The following is an 18607-nucleotide window of genomic DNA, read 5'->3' as shown; positions in this document are numbered from 1 at the left end:
CGACTGACCATTGTGGTCCTTTTGGTAGAAAGGTGTATTGCAGGTCTATTCAACAGGCCACCATCCATTCTGCTGACAAATAAACAAACTTTAAACCCGCCCCAAAAAAGTCACACAAATAACCAACATTTTGTCACAATAAATACTTTAAACAAGAGCAGAGCACACCTGTGCACCTGGCCTTCATAAAGAAGGCCTATTTATCGTTTCTTAGTTTGTTTATGATAAGGCTACTTTTGCAATGGTGCAAAATAAAAGTTGTGAAAATGAGGTGCTTTGTGTCAAATGTTCATACATAATGAGAAAAATAGCTCAGGTGAATGTCCGTTTCCTTGGCTTTTAGCTTTCTGAGTATGTGGCCCCCTTTTTTCATAATCTCTTAATCGCTTAAAAATGTATAATTGTTTTTGGTCAATGTTAATATATGCCTACTGAATGGTAGTTTTGTAGGGAACCCCACTTGTCAAGCCTCTTGAGGGTTTTCTGCGTTTCCCCTGTATGTCTCCTTTTCTTAAAATGTATAACATTGTCATTTTTAATAGGTGCTAAATAATTCAAATCAAATCAAATCAAATCAAATCATTAATTCTAAGAACCCAGTACTGTACAAGATATTGGTCTGCCCATCCCTAGAAAGAAAATTACTTAAAAAAAAAACAAAACATAGAAAAAATTAAATGAAACAATCTGTGCTCCAAAATATGACTGTAGCAGAGAAATAATTCCTTCTTGAATATATCAGGTAGAAAATCATTAGAGCTCCCTCTCATGGAGGAACAATTAAATCAAGTTACGTGTTATTATTACAGCACCACGGCTCTCAAACTAACCTCTGGGCATACATTTTGGGATAGATTATATAACATTATAAACCTGTTTGGTCACCTATGAACTGTGACAAATACCAAGTTACAGCAGACATCCTGTGAAAGACATAATAATACAGCAGTAGTGGGACTAACACACAAACTAACAGATTTAGTGTAGATCGGGAACTCGCATAGCCACTAATTAAAAAAAATGAAATTAAAATTTAAAAATTAATTAATAAATGAATGGATAAAAAGCTGAGTATTAGTGGTGCACCTGAAAACAGGAGCAGTGTCAAAAACATGACCCACACAGAAGGTAACAGACAAGTGTCACAGTTTTGTATTCATTCTGCCGAAGCGTCTTTGTATTCATAAGTAACACACCCTTTACCTGGAAGCAGCATGGCCTTAGGGATGGCAGTTTCATTTGTCTTCCTACGTCTTTGGTCCAGACTGAAATTTTTCAACAATTACCAGATTGAATGCCATGAAATGTTTTACAGATATTCATTATCCTCAGAAGATAACTATTGACTTTGACACAAACAAATCATGATTTTTTTTTAAAAAAAAGGAAGATGACCTTTAGACTATGGTGTTACCTCTCCTCATTCTTTCCTATAAAAAAACGTTGATGATGCAATGAGAAGTCAAACCTGCTAGAGAACCAGCCTGGTCAATCCTGTTTCTGTAGTTGGCACTGGTGAATGTAGTAATAATGGGCACAGCGCTGTGGTTATAATTGGGTTTATTTTTTGCCAGTAGGCTGCAATAATGTACTTTTAAGGGACAAGAAGGGTATTTTCTGATCACTTGTCTTGAGCAAAAACTTGGACAATGATTGATCAAGTGCCCATAATTAGTATAAATAAGTTTATTATATCATCATTGTAAATAATCTAAAAATGATGTTTTTTTTCTTTTAAATAACTCAACACGTTAAGCTGTTTTAGTAAGTTAAATACTTTGTTAACAAAGTCATTTGAGTGACATGATCAGAAATCAGACAAAATTGTTAACTAAATACATTTATAATTACTAATAAACTTCACATATATTAAGTCAGAATTAAAGTTCCACAGGGGGACTTGTACCAAGAGTTCATGTCTTAAAGCATCACCCACAAAAAGATTATTTGTATATCAATTATTGCCACGTTACCTTGAATTGATAAAGACGTTGTTGTTTTTCTCACATGCCTCCACAGTGAATGAAGAATCTGAAAATGGAGGAAAGTTTTGATCATTTTAAGTAAATGGGGGCTGCGTTTTATAATGAAAATCAAAACATCCATTTACAAACTCTCACACAATTTGCGCAGTATAATTCAAGTTTTATTTATCAAGTCTTATGTTCAGTACTTCCCAAACGTCCGCATTTTTGCTAATAACTATAATATTTAATAATTTTACAGATAAACAGTCTAATGCACAGACAAACAGCGCTCATGGACAAGTTTTTTGGTGCATTCCACTGAAATCCTGCCTCTTAGCTCGTACATTGGCCAGCGGAGCTGTTGTCACTCTCCCACTGTCACTTCTGGGTCTACTAGTCTGTGCTTGATGCTGTCTATGTGGATGTGTTTAAAACTGTGATGTTATAGGGAAAATCCATATGTTTGGGAAGTACTGAGCATACAACTAGATAAATGGGTGTCATGGACTGACTCATGGTTCAGACAGAAGGAGGGAGAATACACAAAAAGGCAGGGGTCAGAAATGGAAATATTTATGAAGTAATGTCATTTAAAACTAAATTAATGAGATGTGAAAAGTCAATAATATCAGTGGTGTGTGCCAGGGTGAGCGGAAATGGTGCATGAAGATTTTACATTCTAAAAAATAAAGACAAAAGAAATCAGCCAAACCAAAGAATTGTGTTGGAGCTGAGAGAGCTGCAAGAGAGTAAAACAGAATTAACTGCCTAGTTTTGTAGGTGTGCTCTTATTGACCCAGGTGAGCCGGCTCCCAAACGACCTGCACTGCCAACCCACCACCTGCAAGGGGAGGAGAGAGCTCGAGCAGTGCAGGCAGAGCAGAGACACAGCAGCGGTCATCGCAGTGAGACTTGGATTATGCCGCAGGAGTTGTGTTAGTTTGTAAATAGATGTTTTGAGATAGTTTCACTGTTGTACAGTGTGATCCCCAATGACTTCACTTTATAAAGATTATTCGCCTTTTTTGGATTCTTCATTCACTGTGGAGGCATATGGGAAAAAACAAGTTTTCTTTGCAAATTCAAGGTAACACAGGGTGAGTAACCGAACCACAAATGTTCATTTTGGTGGTGAAGTATTCCTTTAAGATGCATTTGTTCACCTTTCAAGCCACCAGGTGACTTCATCAGGTATCATGTTTGTCACAGAGCTGACAAAAATGCGGTGTACTGTTACTCTGTAAGTGCTATAACACAATGCTGGCAGATGAGGAGTGGTCTCCCACCTGTTACAAAACTAATGAGTATCCAGGTTGTATCTGGTATCGGGCTGCTTTTGCTTTGCAGGTCTGTGTTCTGTCATTTATCTGAGACATTCTCAAAAGCTTCTTCAGATCAGTGTTTATGTGGTGGCTTCATTTCAACGAAACATGGCAAACTGTTGAACCTTCATATGGAGACAGGTTAGCGGTTTCCTTCTATTTCCAGTCTTTGTGTAAAGCACAGACAAAAAAGTGTTATCGAAGTGTTATCAAAATGTTGAACAATGTAAAATTTAAAAGGGCACACATGGGATTTAGTATTAGTTGCTTAATTGACCTGTGACAGTTTCTCTGCTTGTTGTTTTTTTGGTTTATGAGTAGCATGGGACATGCTCACATAAGACAGATCAGCAGTCAGATAGACCTCTTTACCTCTATGCTTTGTGTCTTTTGCTTTCTTCCTCTTTGTTTTTTTACCCTATAGCACATTTCCACTTTTTCACTTCAGACACTTCTGGCTCAATAGATTTCCCCTTTCTATCTGTGTGACTGGTTTATCTTGTTGTGATCACTTTTTTGGTTATTAATAATTAACTTTATTTGTTAGTTACCCGTGTGTCTCCCACTCTTTGGTCAAGCCTAACAGCCGCGTTTTGACAGATCTGACTTTTAGTCCTGACTTTAAGTCAAGCCCTAAAATGTTGGATCCTACACTTCCCATAATGCAACTCCAAACTCTTTCATTAGACAAAACCTGCCTCCAAAACTCCCTCTTCTTTCATACCTCAATTCTTATTATGAGCTTTTTGTCATTTTTTAAAAATCTTATAACCAAACAAAGCTAATGATGATGTGACCTTTTGTTTTGTTTGTTTTTTTCTTTGCTCTCCAGAGCCACAGAAACATTATACAGCTGTTTTTAACAGGCTAAGAAGTAAACCTCATGACAAGTAAACTGAACGTAATATGTAGAATCAGTGGAGTGGCCCTTTAAAGTATTTATCGCTGAACTGCTTCTAATAAATTCCTCTGCATTTAAAAAAAACAATACACGATCAAATTGTCATTGAAATCCTCTGAGAAATTGTCAAATGCTTGTGACCAAAAGATGAACTGCACCCTCGCCCCTGGCTTTTGCAGTTGACATTTTACACCACTGACATGTTTTTTGCTAGAAACTCAGTCAACTTGCACTGTGACATAGTTGAGTTCAGATAGTTGGAGTGGAACGAAAGTACTGTTCTCTGTGCTAAGGGTGCGGATCAGTCATGTTTCTGTTATGTCTGCAATCACAAATATTTGATTCTATCAGCCTACCTGTGGTTATGGAGGGAGGGACATGCAGCTTTTTTCTCATCCAGACCATTAAGGATAACACTGACTCTGCGTTTTACGTCATTCAGCAGTAACCCTAATGAGCCCAATTTACATCTGATCAGCCTCTGCCTGCAGTGTTTGCCAGTGTGTGTTTTAGTTATACTTTTAACTCTTGCGAGTCTCTCTTTTTCTTTCTGATGTCAAGAATATGCAGGCTGTCATCCAAAAGGCATGTCTTCAGTCTCCAGCTTTTTTTCATGGGTCACTCCCCCATAAAAAAAATGCTGTACATCAACTGAGAACTCAAAAATAATTCTGAAAAAGACATAATCTGTAAATACAGAAGCCCTACTTACCAGACATCATATAGGTTATTGCACATTTTAGCTAGACAGGGACTTAAATGCATAAAATAATGAGAAAAAAAAAACTGCCAATGATTTGCCAATCAGATGAAAGCAACAGGTAAAACGAGTCCTGCAGAACTCCACCCAGCTGGAGGACTCAAAGCCAGTGCTGACACAATAACAATAAGTGTTGGTGAAAGCAACAAGACTTAAGGTACGGTGCTCTTTTAACTCATCAGATATTTACTACATTATGCAGACTATTTACTTTGCTGTGGAATCAAATGTGTGTGGGTTTTTTTTTTGAAGGAACCAATTAACATTTTATTTGGATAGTCTGCTCGATAGTTTATGAATTTGAAAAAAATTCAGCTGCTTATTAGGTGAGATTCAACTGTTTAACCTTGACTGTAGATGGTTAACAACTTATCTATTGAGTATATGTGACATTTCATGAACCTCCCTACATATTCTCAAGATAATTTAGTTGATCTCAAACTATTAACTAAAACTATGTATGCTGCTTAGATTTAGTGAATAGTTCAAATTCAACAAAATTATTCTTAGAATATTTAGGAATTGTCAAATATCCTTTATAGATAAACAGACAGAGCAAAACACTTGAATCCCAACTAATAAACTGTTTCAATATTACATATACTCTATACTGTATCTGTAGTGGACTCTAAATTAGTGTTACCTGAAATCTTGAAATTTTTTCTTGCTGAGAAAACTCAATATAAACCCAGCTTTCTCTGTGACAGACAAAAATGACAAACATTTACATCCACTTGCCTGAAGCATTTGTGATTATTTGCACATTCTCATGAAGTAGGTTACTCTATAAATTCTTGAGAATAAATAATTGACAGTTGTTACAGTTCAGTGCAGAGTGATGAACCACTGATTAAAAACTGGAGTTAAATAAATGTGATTCTATCTTCCTCAGACTACTGGACAGGTTGAGAAATGATGTCTTCAGGGTTGGCTGTGTTGTGTTTCCTGCTCTTGCATACTGGAGCTCTCGGCTTTGGAATATTGCCAGGAAAGTCTCTGAATCACCTGGAAATCACTGAACGAGCGATTTTAAATGTCACTGTGGAGGTGTGCCGCTCTCTGGCCCTTGCTGAGGGGACAGACTTCTCTATTCCAGTAAGAACTAACTTCTGTTAAAGGTCCCATAACATTATCTTTTTCAGGTTCATACTTGTATTTGGGGTTTTTACTGTTTTACTTGGATACTTTCAAAGTATTTATATAACTCCTATACTTGTTTTATTATTTGAAAAGAGAAGACTTTGAAATCTTACTTTTTACAATATGTTAACATTTAGTTGTTTCACAAAAAATTAGCATCTCTCTTTAGTAACGTATGGTTTCATTTGTCTGTGTGTTTAGGCACAGCCTTTCACTGCAGAGGGCGTTGCTGTGGCCTGTGGCACACCAAAGTCCACCAAGAGTTTCCGCCAAGCCATTATTATTATCACACTGACGAATGTACGGGTGGACCTCCGGCATGCCCTCAATGCGAGCTTCCACTTTGATGATGAAATGTTTCTTTCGGGACGGAAAATTATCACTGAAGGATTAACAGTTGTCAAAGCAAGCATGAAGCAAGAAAACTATGAGGCAGCGAGGGAAAAATTGGGAGAGATTTGTCATCCCTTACAGGTATTTATCAATATTTCTAAAAGCATTGCTTAGTTGTTTTTACTGTTAAATGGTTAAAAATAATCAATGAAATATTGATTGCTATCCTCTTTTGTCCATGTGAAGGACTTCTACAGTCATAGTAACTGGGTGGAACTGGGGATGGAATCGCCAAACACCAATCTGCTCAGATCGGACACCCGTGTTGGTAACATAGCAGGTAAAGCGATGCTATGATGTCATGTCAGTCTGTGTTAACAAACAGATAACAACACTGAAGCAGAATGCAGTTTAGATGTGATTGTTGAGACATTTTCATATTAGAAAACATAATTATAATGTATATTTTTTTAACTTCTTCACAGATGAAAGCAGGGCAACATGTCGCACCTGTGATGGAGACGACTGCAGAAACAACATCTTGGAGGACATCATAGACGAGCGCGTTCTGACCTCTGGGTTTTTTAGTATTGCACTTATTGGTGCAACTAAACCACAAGGTAAGCGATTTACTTCATTCAACCACCAATGCCACAGCATTTTTTTTTCACATCATGACACAGATTCACATGATCAGAAATATTCTTTAGGTTTACCTGAGCTTTCCATTTTGTATGTCTTAGTATCATTACAGCACCTGATATGTCCATGTAACTTTGATTCAGACACAACGTTTCAAGTGCATTACAGTAACAACAATGCAAATATGTCAAGTGAACTATTATGCACATTGTGTGAAAAGTAACAGATTTCTGCTTAAAGCTGTTGTTAGCAAATTTTATTAAAAAAAACTTTTGCCATAATTGCTGAAACTGTCATTGTATTCACACAAAATTAAATGAGACTGACATTCTGTGAAAAAAGAAATTCATACTCCTCTGCCAAATCTATGGCCTTGTAGTGCTTGGCCTTACTTCATCTTACACCCAATGTCAGCTGAGATAGGCTCCAGCCCCCCCGCGACTCATGACGGGATAAGCCGTTAGAGAAAATGAATGATAGCTTTGCCAGAGACTCAGCTCTGATTGGTTACGTGTTTACCAACAGTACTGTACAATGCTGCAGAGCACACCTTTATTTAATCAGGATGTGGTTGTTTTACACACTGTTTTATGTGAAAACATTTTGCTCTTTCTGTTGATGTTTCTCCTGTTCTTGCTGTGCCTATAGACTGTATATAATGGCTGTGCCCACGTCAGTTTCCCTTTCCCCTGTTGTGTCCACCCGCTTATTATATAAACACACAGAGCAGTCTTTGAACTTGGCCTCCCTGGTAGTTGTTTTTGACCTTGTGTCAGTTTTAAAACATCCATGAGATCATCTAAGTGAAAACTTTCAATAGTTGCAACACTATATCGAAAAAGAAGACAAAGTTAAAGAGTTGCAGAATAGTCTATAAACAAAGAAACAAACTTGACCAGTAAAAAACAACTTAAAGGGAAGCAGAAGTGTATTCATTATCTTCCTCTTTATGCTGTTTGTTGAACAGGAAAATGCAGTCATGGTGGAGGAGTTGATCAGACAAGCACCATCGAACCTGTAGGTGGGATAAACAAAGACAGTTTGGACGCCAGCCATGGACACCTCCACAGCCAGGCCGCAAATTTGGCAATTTCTGCAACCAGTGAGCTACTAGAAGACATTCGAAGGGCTGCTGGTGACAGACAATTCCTCCAGTAAGAAATCCACTCTGTATGTTTATTTATCTTTATTTTTGGGGGCTTTTATTGCCTTTAATTGATGGGACAGTGTGAGTGTGAAAGGGGGAGAGACGGAGGGCGAGACATACAGCAAATGGCTGAGGCCGGATTCAAAACCGCGGCCGCTGCGGCGAGGACACAACCTCTGTACATGAGGCGCTGCTCTATCCATGAGCCACCAGGCGCCCCAACTCTCTTTATTTCAGTTATTCACTGCAAGAAGGTGTATATCGGTTGTTTCATCTCTTTGTTTTATCTCCAAATCCTTTAGGATGGTGGGAATCTCCAAAGGATCCAGCAAAGCTCTTTGTTTTGTGATCGACACCACAAAAAGCATGAGTGATGACATTGCAATAGTGAAGACTGTCACTTCCTCTATAATCAGCAGTGAAGTCGGCACAGAGAACGAGCCCGCAGTTTACATTCTTGTACCTTTCAAGGATCCAGGTACGACCTTTAGGATGCTACAAATTTGTCAAGTAACCCCTGTGTGTAAAAAAAATACTCTTTCTTTCCATTTTTATTCATGCATCATCACATTTTTTTTTCTGTCTGCAACTGACCTCCAGATGTTGGGCCGTTGATAAAGACTTCAGACCCAAAAGTCTTTGAGACTGTCATTGACTCACTAACAGCAGCCGGTGGAGGAGATGATGCAGAACTGAGTCTTTCAGCGCTTGAGGTGCTATGATGTGTGACTGTTACTTCATTAAATCTGCCCAAAAAAGCTTACTGGTGTACTTTAACCTGTGGTGTGGAAGAAATATTCAGTTCCTTTACCTTAGTAAAAATATGAATACTAAACTGTAATTTTTTTTTTTTAAGTTAAAGTCCAGATTGAAAATGTTACTTAAGTAAAAGTAATTAAGTATAATTAGAAAAATGTATCCAAAATATAAAAAGTGAACAATATAATAATAAACAAAATGAACAAAAAACACATAAAAAGAAAATGACATACATTTTTATTAAAATAGTTACAAAAATACCCAATTCAGACAGATCTTTCATAAAACACCCCCAAAACTCAAAACATTAAAAAAGAAGAAAAATACTTAAATTTTTATAAAAATAGTTGCCAGTACATTTTCTGTCAATCAGCTAATCGATTAATCTTCTCATAATATAAGCTGTACCTTTATACAACTGCTGGGTAGTTTAACTTATAACAAAACATCCTATTTTATACACTCTTGTCATATTTTTATGCAAAAATGTAAATATATAAAGCAACTACTACAAATATCTTAAATTTGTACTTAAGTACATTACTTGAGTAAATGTACTTAATTACGATCCACCACTACTTTTAACAAAACCTGTCCTTGCTGTTCCACGCTCTCCTCTTCATACAGCTGGCTTTAGGCAGCGTTCCTTTCAATTCTGAGATCTTCCTCTTCACGGATGCACCTGCTAAAGACAAAAACCTGAAAAGCACAGTGACTGCACTCATAGAGAGGACACAAGCAGCGGTGAGTAACTAATCTAAAGGCGTGTTCAATTCCAAACTGAACAACGTGTTTCCTTGATACAGCGTGAAGCGGGCATTTTCTCTCATTTGGTGAGTGTGTCAAAGGTGTTACGTAATCACCAGCGATGTATATATTAATAAATATCTAGTAGATCTTTATTATACTTTCATTTGTTTATATTTCACACTTGTTTCTGCTTTAACAAATGTTTCCTATACCAACAAAGCCTTTTTTATCAAGAATATCTTTTATTAATTTTTTTAATTTTATCAAGTTAACACTCAATGTCACCTCACATTCAATGATAAAACAAACACAGCAATAAAATTGACGTTAATAAAAAAAAACAATGAACTTAAGTAGTGCAATGTGGTCAGTGGGAATATGTGAGTGTGGACAGGTGAGTTTGTAGTTTGGATTTGAAGTGTGGGAGGGAGTCAGTGTTGCGGAGGTCAGGAGGGAGTGAGTTTCAGAGCCGAGGAGCAGAGCAGCTGAATGCTCTGTGCCCCAGCTCTGGACAAGACGGGCAGAAGGGACTGTGAGGTGGATGAGAGAGGAGGATCTGAGTGTGCGGGCAGGAGTGGCAATGTGGAGGAGATCTGAAAGATATGGAGGCGCGTTCTTGTGGATGGCATTAAAAGTGAGGAGCAGTATTTTGTAAGTGATGCGTTGTGTAATGGGGAGCTGCTGTAAGACGGGTGTGATGTGATGAATGCAGGGGCTTCATGAAATAATACTTGGAGTTTATGGCGGGTTTTTTGAGGGAAACCAAATAGAAGTGAGTTGATATTACGGAGGTGAAAGTAAGCTCAACCACTGGGCACGTGTGGGCGGTGCAGCATCTGATTAGAACTGCACGTCTAGCCAGCAGAGAGGCAAAAGACAATGCAGCTATGGTGTCAGATTAGAGTCAGGTGTACATCGTTCTTTCAGGTGGTGCCAAAGAGGGCGACCAGAGGATAAAGTCCTAAGTTTTATCATTTTTAATCATATTAATGGATGTTATAGGCTTTTCTGATTTGGTCGATTTCTCTGATTTCTTACAAGGTGAGCTTCATGATTTCTGGCTCTACGATGGCTAACCGTCGGAGACGGAGTGATGACACACGACCCATGTTGGCAGCATCAGATGCCCAGCTGTACAGAAACCTGGCTCACACTTCAGGGGGTGTGTATGTTGAAGTCGCAAAGAGTGAGCTCCCAGCGGCCACCAGCATCATAACGGACTCCATCAGTCCCTCTTTGGTAATATCACAGATTTCTCCCTTTTAGTTAGTTTTACCAGTTCAGAGATTTCAGCTGTGTCATCTGTTGGATGTTCATCTCCTAGGTGACCCTTCTTCAGGCATCCAGGAACCCAGGGAAGATGGATATGTTCCCTTTTATAGTTGATGAAACAGTAACAAACCTTAAAGTTTACATCACCGGGCATTCTGTCACTTTCACTGTCACCAGTCCCACAGGTAATACGGCTGAAATTTTATCTTCTCACTTCATGAACACCACAGTTAAAGCATGTATTATTTCAGCATCAGTATGCCATGGTATTCTTGGAGTAGTATATTAGTAGCCTAGGCTTTATGGTCCCTGACACCATATTTGACACAAACTGTCTCAACATGTTGTTTCATGCCGTTTTGAGGTGTTTTCAGCTGTTTGTCAGTTTTGACATTTTTTCCATACTATAGCCTTGCCTTTTCTGTCATTTTTTCGACGTTCTATATCTTGGTATTTTTGATCTTTTTCACAACTATATATGCTATGCCGTGTCTTAACACACTGTTCTATGCTGTTTTGAGGTGTTTTCAGCTGTTTTTGGGAAATGTGAATTTTGACATCATTTCCATACTATAGCCTTGCCTTTTCGGTCATTTTTTCAACGTTCTATATCTTGGTGTTTTTGGCCGTTTTCACAACTTTATATGTTACGGCGTGTCTTAACATGCTGTTTTATGCTGTTTAGAGGTGTTTTCAACTGTTTTGGGGACGTGTCAATATTGACATTTTTCCCATACTGTAGCCTTGCCTTTTTGGTCATTTTTTCAAGGTTGTATATCTTGGTGTTTTTGGGAGTGTTTGTAACTTTAAATGCTATTGTGTGTCTCTACACACTGTTTTATGCTGTTTAGAGGTGTTTTCAGCTGTTTTTGGGACATATGAATTTTGACATTTTTTCCATACTATAGCCTTGCCTTTTTGGTCATTTTTTCAAGGTTGTGTATCTTGGGGATTTTGGCAGTTTTTGCAACTTCAAATGCTTTGGTGTGTCTCAACACGCTGTTTTATGCTGTTTAGAGGTGTTTTCAACTGTTTTTGGGACATGTCAATTTTGACATTTTTTCCATACTGTAGCCTTGCCTTTTCGGTTATTTTTTTGAACGTTGTATATCTTTGTGTTTTTGGCAGTTTTTGTAACTTTAAATGCTATGGTGTCTCTTAACACGCTGTTTTATGCTGTTTAGAGGTGTTTTCAGCTGTTTTTGGGAAATGTGAATTTTGACAGTGGAGGCCACGTTTGGAGCATCTGACATTGACGTGCTGAACTTTCAGGTGTCGGACTTGCACACTCCCATCGGGGTGCAAAAAGAGGCACTGATCAGGAGCCAGGATGTGATTTCTTTCTGTGATTTTGCTATGCCTTTTCGGTCATTTTTTCAATGTTCTGTATCTTGGTGTTTTTGGTCTTTTTTACAACTATATATGCTATGCCGTGTCTTAACAAACCGTTTTATGCTGTTTAGAGGTGTTTTCAGCTGTTTTTGGGAAATGTGAATTTTGACATTTTTTCCATACTATAGCCTTGCCTTTTTGGTCATTTTTTCGACGTTCTATATCTTGGTGTTTTTGGTCAATTTTACAACTTTCTATGCTATGGCGTGTCTCAACACCCTGTTTTATGCTGTTTAGAGGTGTTTTCAACTGTTTTTTGGACATGTGAATTTTGACATTTTTTCCATTTTTTTCCTTGCCTTTTTGGTCAATTTTTCAACGTCCTGTATCTTAGTGTTTTGGGTTGCTTTCACAACTTTCTATGCTATGGCATGTCTCAACACGCTGTTTTATGCTGTTTAGAGGTGTTTTCAACTGTTTTTGGGACGTGTCACTTTTGACATTTTTTCCATACTATAGCCTTGCCTTTTCGGTCATTTTTTCAACGTTCTATATCTTGGTGTTTTTGGCTGTTTTCACAACTTTCTACGCTATGGCGTGTCTCAACATGCTGTTTTATGTTGTTTAGAGGTGTTTTCAACTGTTTTTGGGACGTGTCACTTTTGACATTTTTTCCATACTATAGCCTTGCCTTTTTGGTCATTTTTTCGACGTCCTATATCTTTGTGTTTTTGGCTGTTTTCATAACTTTCTATGCTATGGCATGTCTCAACACGCTGTTTTATGCTGTTTAGAGGTGTTTTCAACTGTTTTTGGGACGTGTCACTTTTGACATTTTTTCCATACTATAGCCTTGCCTTTCTGGTCAATTTTTCAACGTCCTATATCTTGGTGTTTTTGGCTGATTTCATAACTTTCTATGCTATGGCGTGTCTCAACATGCTGTTTTATGTTGTTTAGAGGTGTTTTCAACTGTTTTTGGGACGTGTCACTTTTGACATTTTTTCCATACTATAGCCTTGCCTTTTCGGTCATTTTTTCAACGTTCTATATCTTGGTGTTTTTGGCTGTTTTCATAACTTTCTATGCTATGGCATGTCTCAACACGCTGTTTTATGCTGTTTAGAGGTGTTTTCAACTGTTTTTGGGACGGGTCACTTTTGACATTTTTTCCATACTATAGCCTTACCTTTTTGGTCAATTTTTCAACGTCCTGTATCTTGGTGTTTTGGGTTGTTTTCACAACTTTATGTGCTATGGCATGTCTCAACACGCTGTTTTATGCTGTTTAGAGGTGTTTTCAACTGTTTTTGGGACGTGTCACTTTTGACATTTTTTCCATACTATAGCCTTGCCTTTTCGGTCATTTTTTCAACGTCCGATATCTTGGTGTTTTTGGCTGTTTTCATAACTTTCTATGCTATGGCATGTCTCAACACGCTGTTTTATGCTGTTTAGAGGTGTTTTCAACTGTTTTTGGGACGTGTCACTTTTGACATTTTTTCCATACTATAGCCTTGCCTTTTCGCTCATTTTTTCAACGTTCTATATCTTGGTGTTTTTGGCTGTTTTCATAACTTTCTATGCTATGGCATGTCTCAACACCCTGTTTTATACTGTTTAGAGGTGTTTTCAACTGTTTTTGGGACGTGTCACTTTTGACATTTTTTCCATACTATAGCCTTGCCTTTTCGGTCATTTTTTCAATGTTCTATATCTCGGTGTTTTTGGCTGTTTTCATAACTTTCTATGCTATGGCATGTCTCAACACGCTGTTTTATGCTGTTTAGAGGTGTTTTCAACTGTTTTTGGGACGTGTCACTTTTGACATTTTTTCCATACTATAGCCTTGCCTTTTCGGTCATTTTTTCAACGTCCTATATCTTTGTGTTTTTGGCTGTTTTCATAACTTTCTATGCTATGGCATGTCTCAACACGTTGTTTTATGCTGTTTAGAGGTGTTTTCAACTGTTTTTGGGACGTGTCACTTTTGACATTTTTTCCATACTATAGCCTTGCCTTTTCGGTCATTTTTTCAACGTCCTATATCTTTGTGTTTTTGGTCATTTTCACAACTTTCTATGCTATGGCGTGTCTCAACACGCTGTTTTATGCTGTTTAGAGGTGTTTTCAACTGTTTTTGGGACGTGTCACTTTTGACATTTTTTCCATACTATAGCCTTGCCTTTTCGGTCATTTTTTCAACGTTCTATATCTTGGTGTTTTTGGCTGTTTTCATAACTTTCTATGCTATGGCATGTCTCAACACCCTGTTTTATGCTGTTTAGAGGTGTTTTCAACTGTTTTTGGGACGTGTCACTTTTGACATTTTTTCCATACTATAGCCTTGCCTTTTTGGTCAATTTTTCAACGTCCTGTATCTTGGTGTTTTTGGTCATTTTCACAACTTTCTATGCTATGGCGTGTCTCAACACGCTGTTTTATGCTGTTTAGAGGTGTTTTCAACTGTTTTTGGGACGTGTCACTTTTGACATTTTTTCCATACTATAGCCTTGCCTTTTCGGTCATTTTTTCAACGTCCTATATCTTGGTGTTTTTGGCTGATTTCATAACTTTCTATGCTATGGCATGTCTCAACACGCTGTTTTATGCTGTTTAGAGGTGTTTTCAACTGTTTTTGGGACGTGTCACTTTTGACATTTTTTCCATACTATAGCCTTGCCTTTTCGGTCATTTTTTCAACGTCCTATATCTTGGTGTTTTTGGCTGTTTTCATAACTTTCTATGCTATGGCATGTCTCAACACGCAGTTTTATGCTGTTTAGAGGTGTTTTCAACAGCCAAAAACACCAAGATATAAACGAAAAAATTGAAAAAAAAAAAAAAAAAAAAAATATGAAAAAAAAAAAAAAAAAAAAAAGAAAAAACAAAAAAAAAAGCGTTGAAAAATGAAAGAAAAAAACTGAAAGGCTATAAAAAAAAATGTCAAAAGTGACGTCCAAAACAGTTGAAAACACCTCTAAACAGCATAAAACAGCGTGTTGAGATAGGCCATAGCATAGAAAGTTGTGAAAACAACCCAAAACACCAAGATACAGGACGTTGAACAATTGACCAAAAAGGCAAGGCTATAGTATGGAAAAATGTCAAAAGTGACACGTCCCAAAAACAGTTGAAAACACCTCTAAACAGCATAAAACAGCGTGTTGAGACATGCCATAGCATAGAAAGTTATGAAAACAGCATAAAACACCAAGATATAGAACGTTGAAAAAATGACCAAAAAGGCAAGGCTATAGTATGGAAAAAATGTCAAAAGTGACATGTCCCAAAAACAGTTGAAATCACCTCTAAACAGCATAAAACAGCGTGTTGAGACATGCCATAGCATAGAAAGTTGTGAAAACAACCCAAAACACCAAGATACAGGACGTTGAAAAATTGACCAAAAAGGCAAGGCTATAGTATGGAAAAAATGTCAAAAGTGACACGTCCCAAAAACAGTTGAAAACACCTCTAAACAGCATAAAACAGCGTGTTGAGACATGCCATAGCATAGAAAGTTATGAAAACAGCCAAAAACACCAAGATATAGGACGTTGAAAAATTGACCAAAAAGGCAAGGCTATAGTATGGAAAAAATGTCAAAAGTGACACGTCCCAAAAACAGTTGAAAACACCTCTAAACAGCATAAAACAGCGTGTTGAGACATGCCATAGCATAGAAAGTTGTGAAAACAGCCAAAACACCATGATATAGGACGTTGAAAAAATGACCAAAAAGGCAAGGCTATAGTATGGAAAAAATGTCAAAAGTGACACGTCCCAAAAACAGTTGAAAACACCTCTAAACAGCATAAAACAGCGTGTTGAGACATGCCATAGCATAGAAAGTTGTGAAAACAACCCAAAACACCAAGATACAGTATGTTGAAAAATTGACCAAAAAGGCAAGGCTATATAGTATGGAAAAATGTCAAAAGTGACACGTCCCAAAAACAGTTGAAAACACCTCTAAACAGCATAAAACAGCGTGTTGAGACATGCAATAGCATAGAAAGTTATGAAAACAGCCAAAACACCAAGATATAGGACGTTGAAAAAATGACCGAAAAGGCAAGGCTATAGTATGGAAAAAATGTCAAAAGTGACACGTCCCAAAAACAGTTGAAAACACCTCTAAACAGCATAAAACAGCGTGTTGAGACATGCCATAGCATAGAAAGTTATGAAAACAGCCAAAAACACAAAGATATAGGACGTCGAAAAAATGACCAAAAGGCAAGGCTATAGTATGGAAAAAATGTCAAAAGTGACACGTCCCAAAAACAGTTGAAAACACCTCTAAACAGCATAAAACAGCGTGTTGAGACATGCCATAGCATAGAAAGTTATGAAAATGACCAAAAACACCAAGATACAGGACGTTGAAAAATTGACCAAAAAGGCAAGGCTATAGTATGGAAAAAATGTCAAAAGTGACACGTCCCAAAAACAGTTGAAAACACCTCTAAACAGCATAAAACAGCGTGTTGAGACATGCCATAGCATAGAAAGTTATGAAAACAGCCAAAAACACCAAGATATAGGACGTTGAAAAAATGACCGAAAAGGCAAGGCTATAGTATGGAAAAAATGTCAAAAGTGACACGTCCCAAAAACAGTTGAAAACACCTCTAAACAGCATAAAACAGCGTGTTGAGACATGCCATAGCATAGAAAGTTGTGAAAACAACCCAAAACACCAAGATACAGGACGTTAAAAAAAAGACCAAAAAGGCAAGGCTATATAGTATGGAAAAATGTCAAAAGTGACACGTCCCAAAAACAGTTGAAAACACCTCTAAACAGCATAAAACAGCGTGTTGAGACATGCCATAGCATAGAAAGTTATGAAAACAGCCAAAAACACCAAGATATAGGACGTTGAAAAAATGACCAAAAAGGCAAGGCTATAGTATGGAAAAAATGTCAAAAGTGACACGTCCCAAAAACAGTTGAAAACACCTCTAAACAGCATAAAACAGCGTGTTGAGACATGCCATAGCATAGAAAGTTATGAAAACAACCAAAAACACCAAGATATAGGACGTTGAAAAATTGACCAAAAAGGCAAGGCTATAGTATGGAAAAAATGTCAAAAGTGACACGTCCCAAAAACAGTTGAAAACACCTCTAAACAGCATAAAACAGCGTGTTGAGACATGCCATAGCATAGAAAGTTATGAAAACAGCCAAAAACACCAAGATATAGGACGTTGAAAAAATGACCAAAAAGGCAAGGCTATAGTATGGAAAAAATGTCAAAAGTGACACGTCCCAAAAACAGTTGAAAACACCTCTAAACAGCATAAAACAGCGTGTTGAGACATGCCATAGCATAGAAAGTTGTGAAAACAACCCAAAACACCAAGATACAGGACGTTGAAAAATTGACCAAAAAGGCAAGGCTATAGTATGGAAAAAATGTCAAAAGTGACACGTCCCAAAAACAGTTGAAAACACCTCTAAACAGCATAAAACAGCGTGTTGAGACATGCCATAGCATAGAAAGTTATGAAAACAGCCAAAAACACCAAGATATAGGACGTTGAAAAAATGACCAAAAAGGCAAGGCTATAGTATGGAAAAAATGTCAAAAGTGACACGTCCCAAAAACAGTTGAAAACACCTCTAAACAGCATAAAACAGCGTGTTGAGACATGCCATAGCATAGAAAGTTATGAAAACAGCCAAAAACACCAAGATATAGGATGTCGCAAAAAATGACCGAAAAGGCAAGGCTATAGTATGGAAAAAATGTCAAAAGTGACACGTCCCAAAAACAGTTGAAAACACCTCTAAACAGCATAAAACAGCGTGTTGAGACATGCCATAGCATAGAAAGTTATGAAAACAGCCAAAAACACAAAGATATAGGACGTCGAAAAAATGACCGAAAAGGCAAGGCTATAGTATGGAAAAAATGTCAAAAGTGACACGTCCCAAAAACAGTTGAAAACACCTCTAAACAGCATAAAACAGCGTGTTGAGACATGCCATAGCATAGAAAGTTGTGAAAACAACCCAAAACACCAAGATACAGGACGTTGAAAAATTGACCAAAAAGGCAAGGCTATAGTATGGAAAAATGTCAAAAGTGACACGTCCCAAAAACAGTTGAAAACACCTCTAAACAGCATAAAACAGCGTGTTGAGACATGCCATAGCAAAGAAAGTTATGAAAACAGCCAAAAACACCAAGATATAGGACGTTGAAAAAATGACCAAAAAGGCAAGGCTATAGTATGGAAAAAATGTCAAAAGTGACACGTCCCAAAA

General features: G+C 37.5%; 1 protein-coding gene across 1 annotated transcript in view; it reads left to right on the top strand.

Annotated features, from left to right (window-relative positions):
- Positions 1–5049: 5049 nt before the first annotated feature.
- Positions 5050–18607, top strand: part of LOC121952363 (von Willebrand factor A domain-containing protein 7-like) — a 31227-nt gene continuing 17669 nt past the window's right edge. The window contains exons 1-11 of the mRNA XM_042498990.2: positions 5050–5107; positions 5843–6045; positions 6292–6564; positions 6670–6763; positions 6909–7043; positions 8033–8219; positions 8515–8690; positions 8813–8925; positions 9599–9715; positions 10763–10960; positions 11046–11178. Coding sequence (XP_042354924.2) covers positions 5863–6045; positions 6292–6564; positions 6670–6763; positions 6909–7043; positions 8033–8219; positions 8515–8690; positions 8813–8925; positions 9599–9715; positions 10763–10960; positions 11046–11178 — 1609 coding nt within the window. The 5' untranslated portion in view covers positions 5050–5107; positions 5843–5862. The remainder of the gene's footprint in view (positions 5108–5842; positions 6046–6291; positions 6565–6669; positions 6764–6908; positions 7044–8032; positions 8220–8514; positions 8691–8812; positions 8926–9598; positions 9716–10762; positions 10961–11045; positions 11179–18607) is intronic.

Source organism: Plectropomus leopardus, chromosome 15 (genome assembly GCF_026936395.1).
Source record: "Plectropomus leopardus strain MGB_pleo_1.0 chromosome 15, ASM2693639v1, whole genome shotgun sequence".
Taxonomy (NCBI): domain Eukaryota; kingdom Metazoa; phylum Chordata; class Actinopteri; order Perciformes; family Serranidae; genus Plectropomus; species Plectropomus leopardus.
Note: the sequence above shows the minus strand (reverse complement) of the source record. Positions and strands in the feature narration are given on the sequence as shown.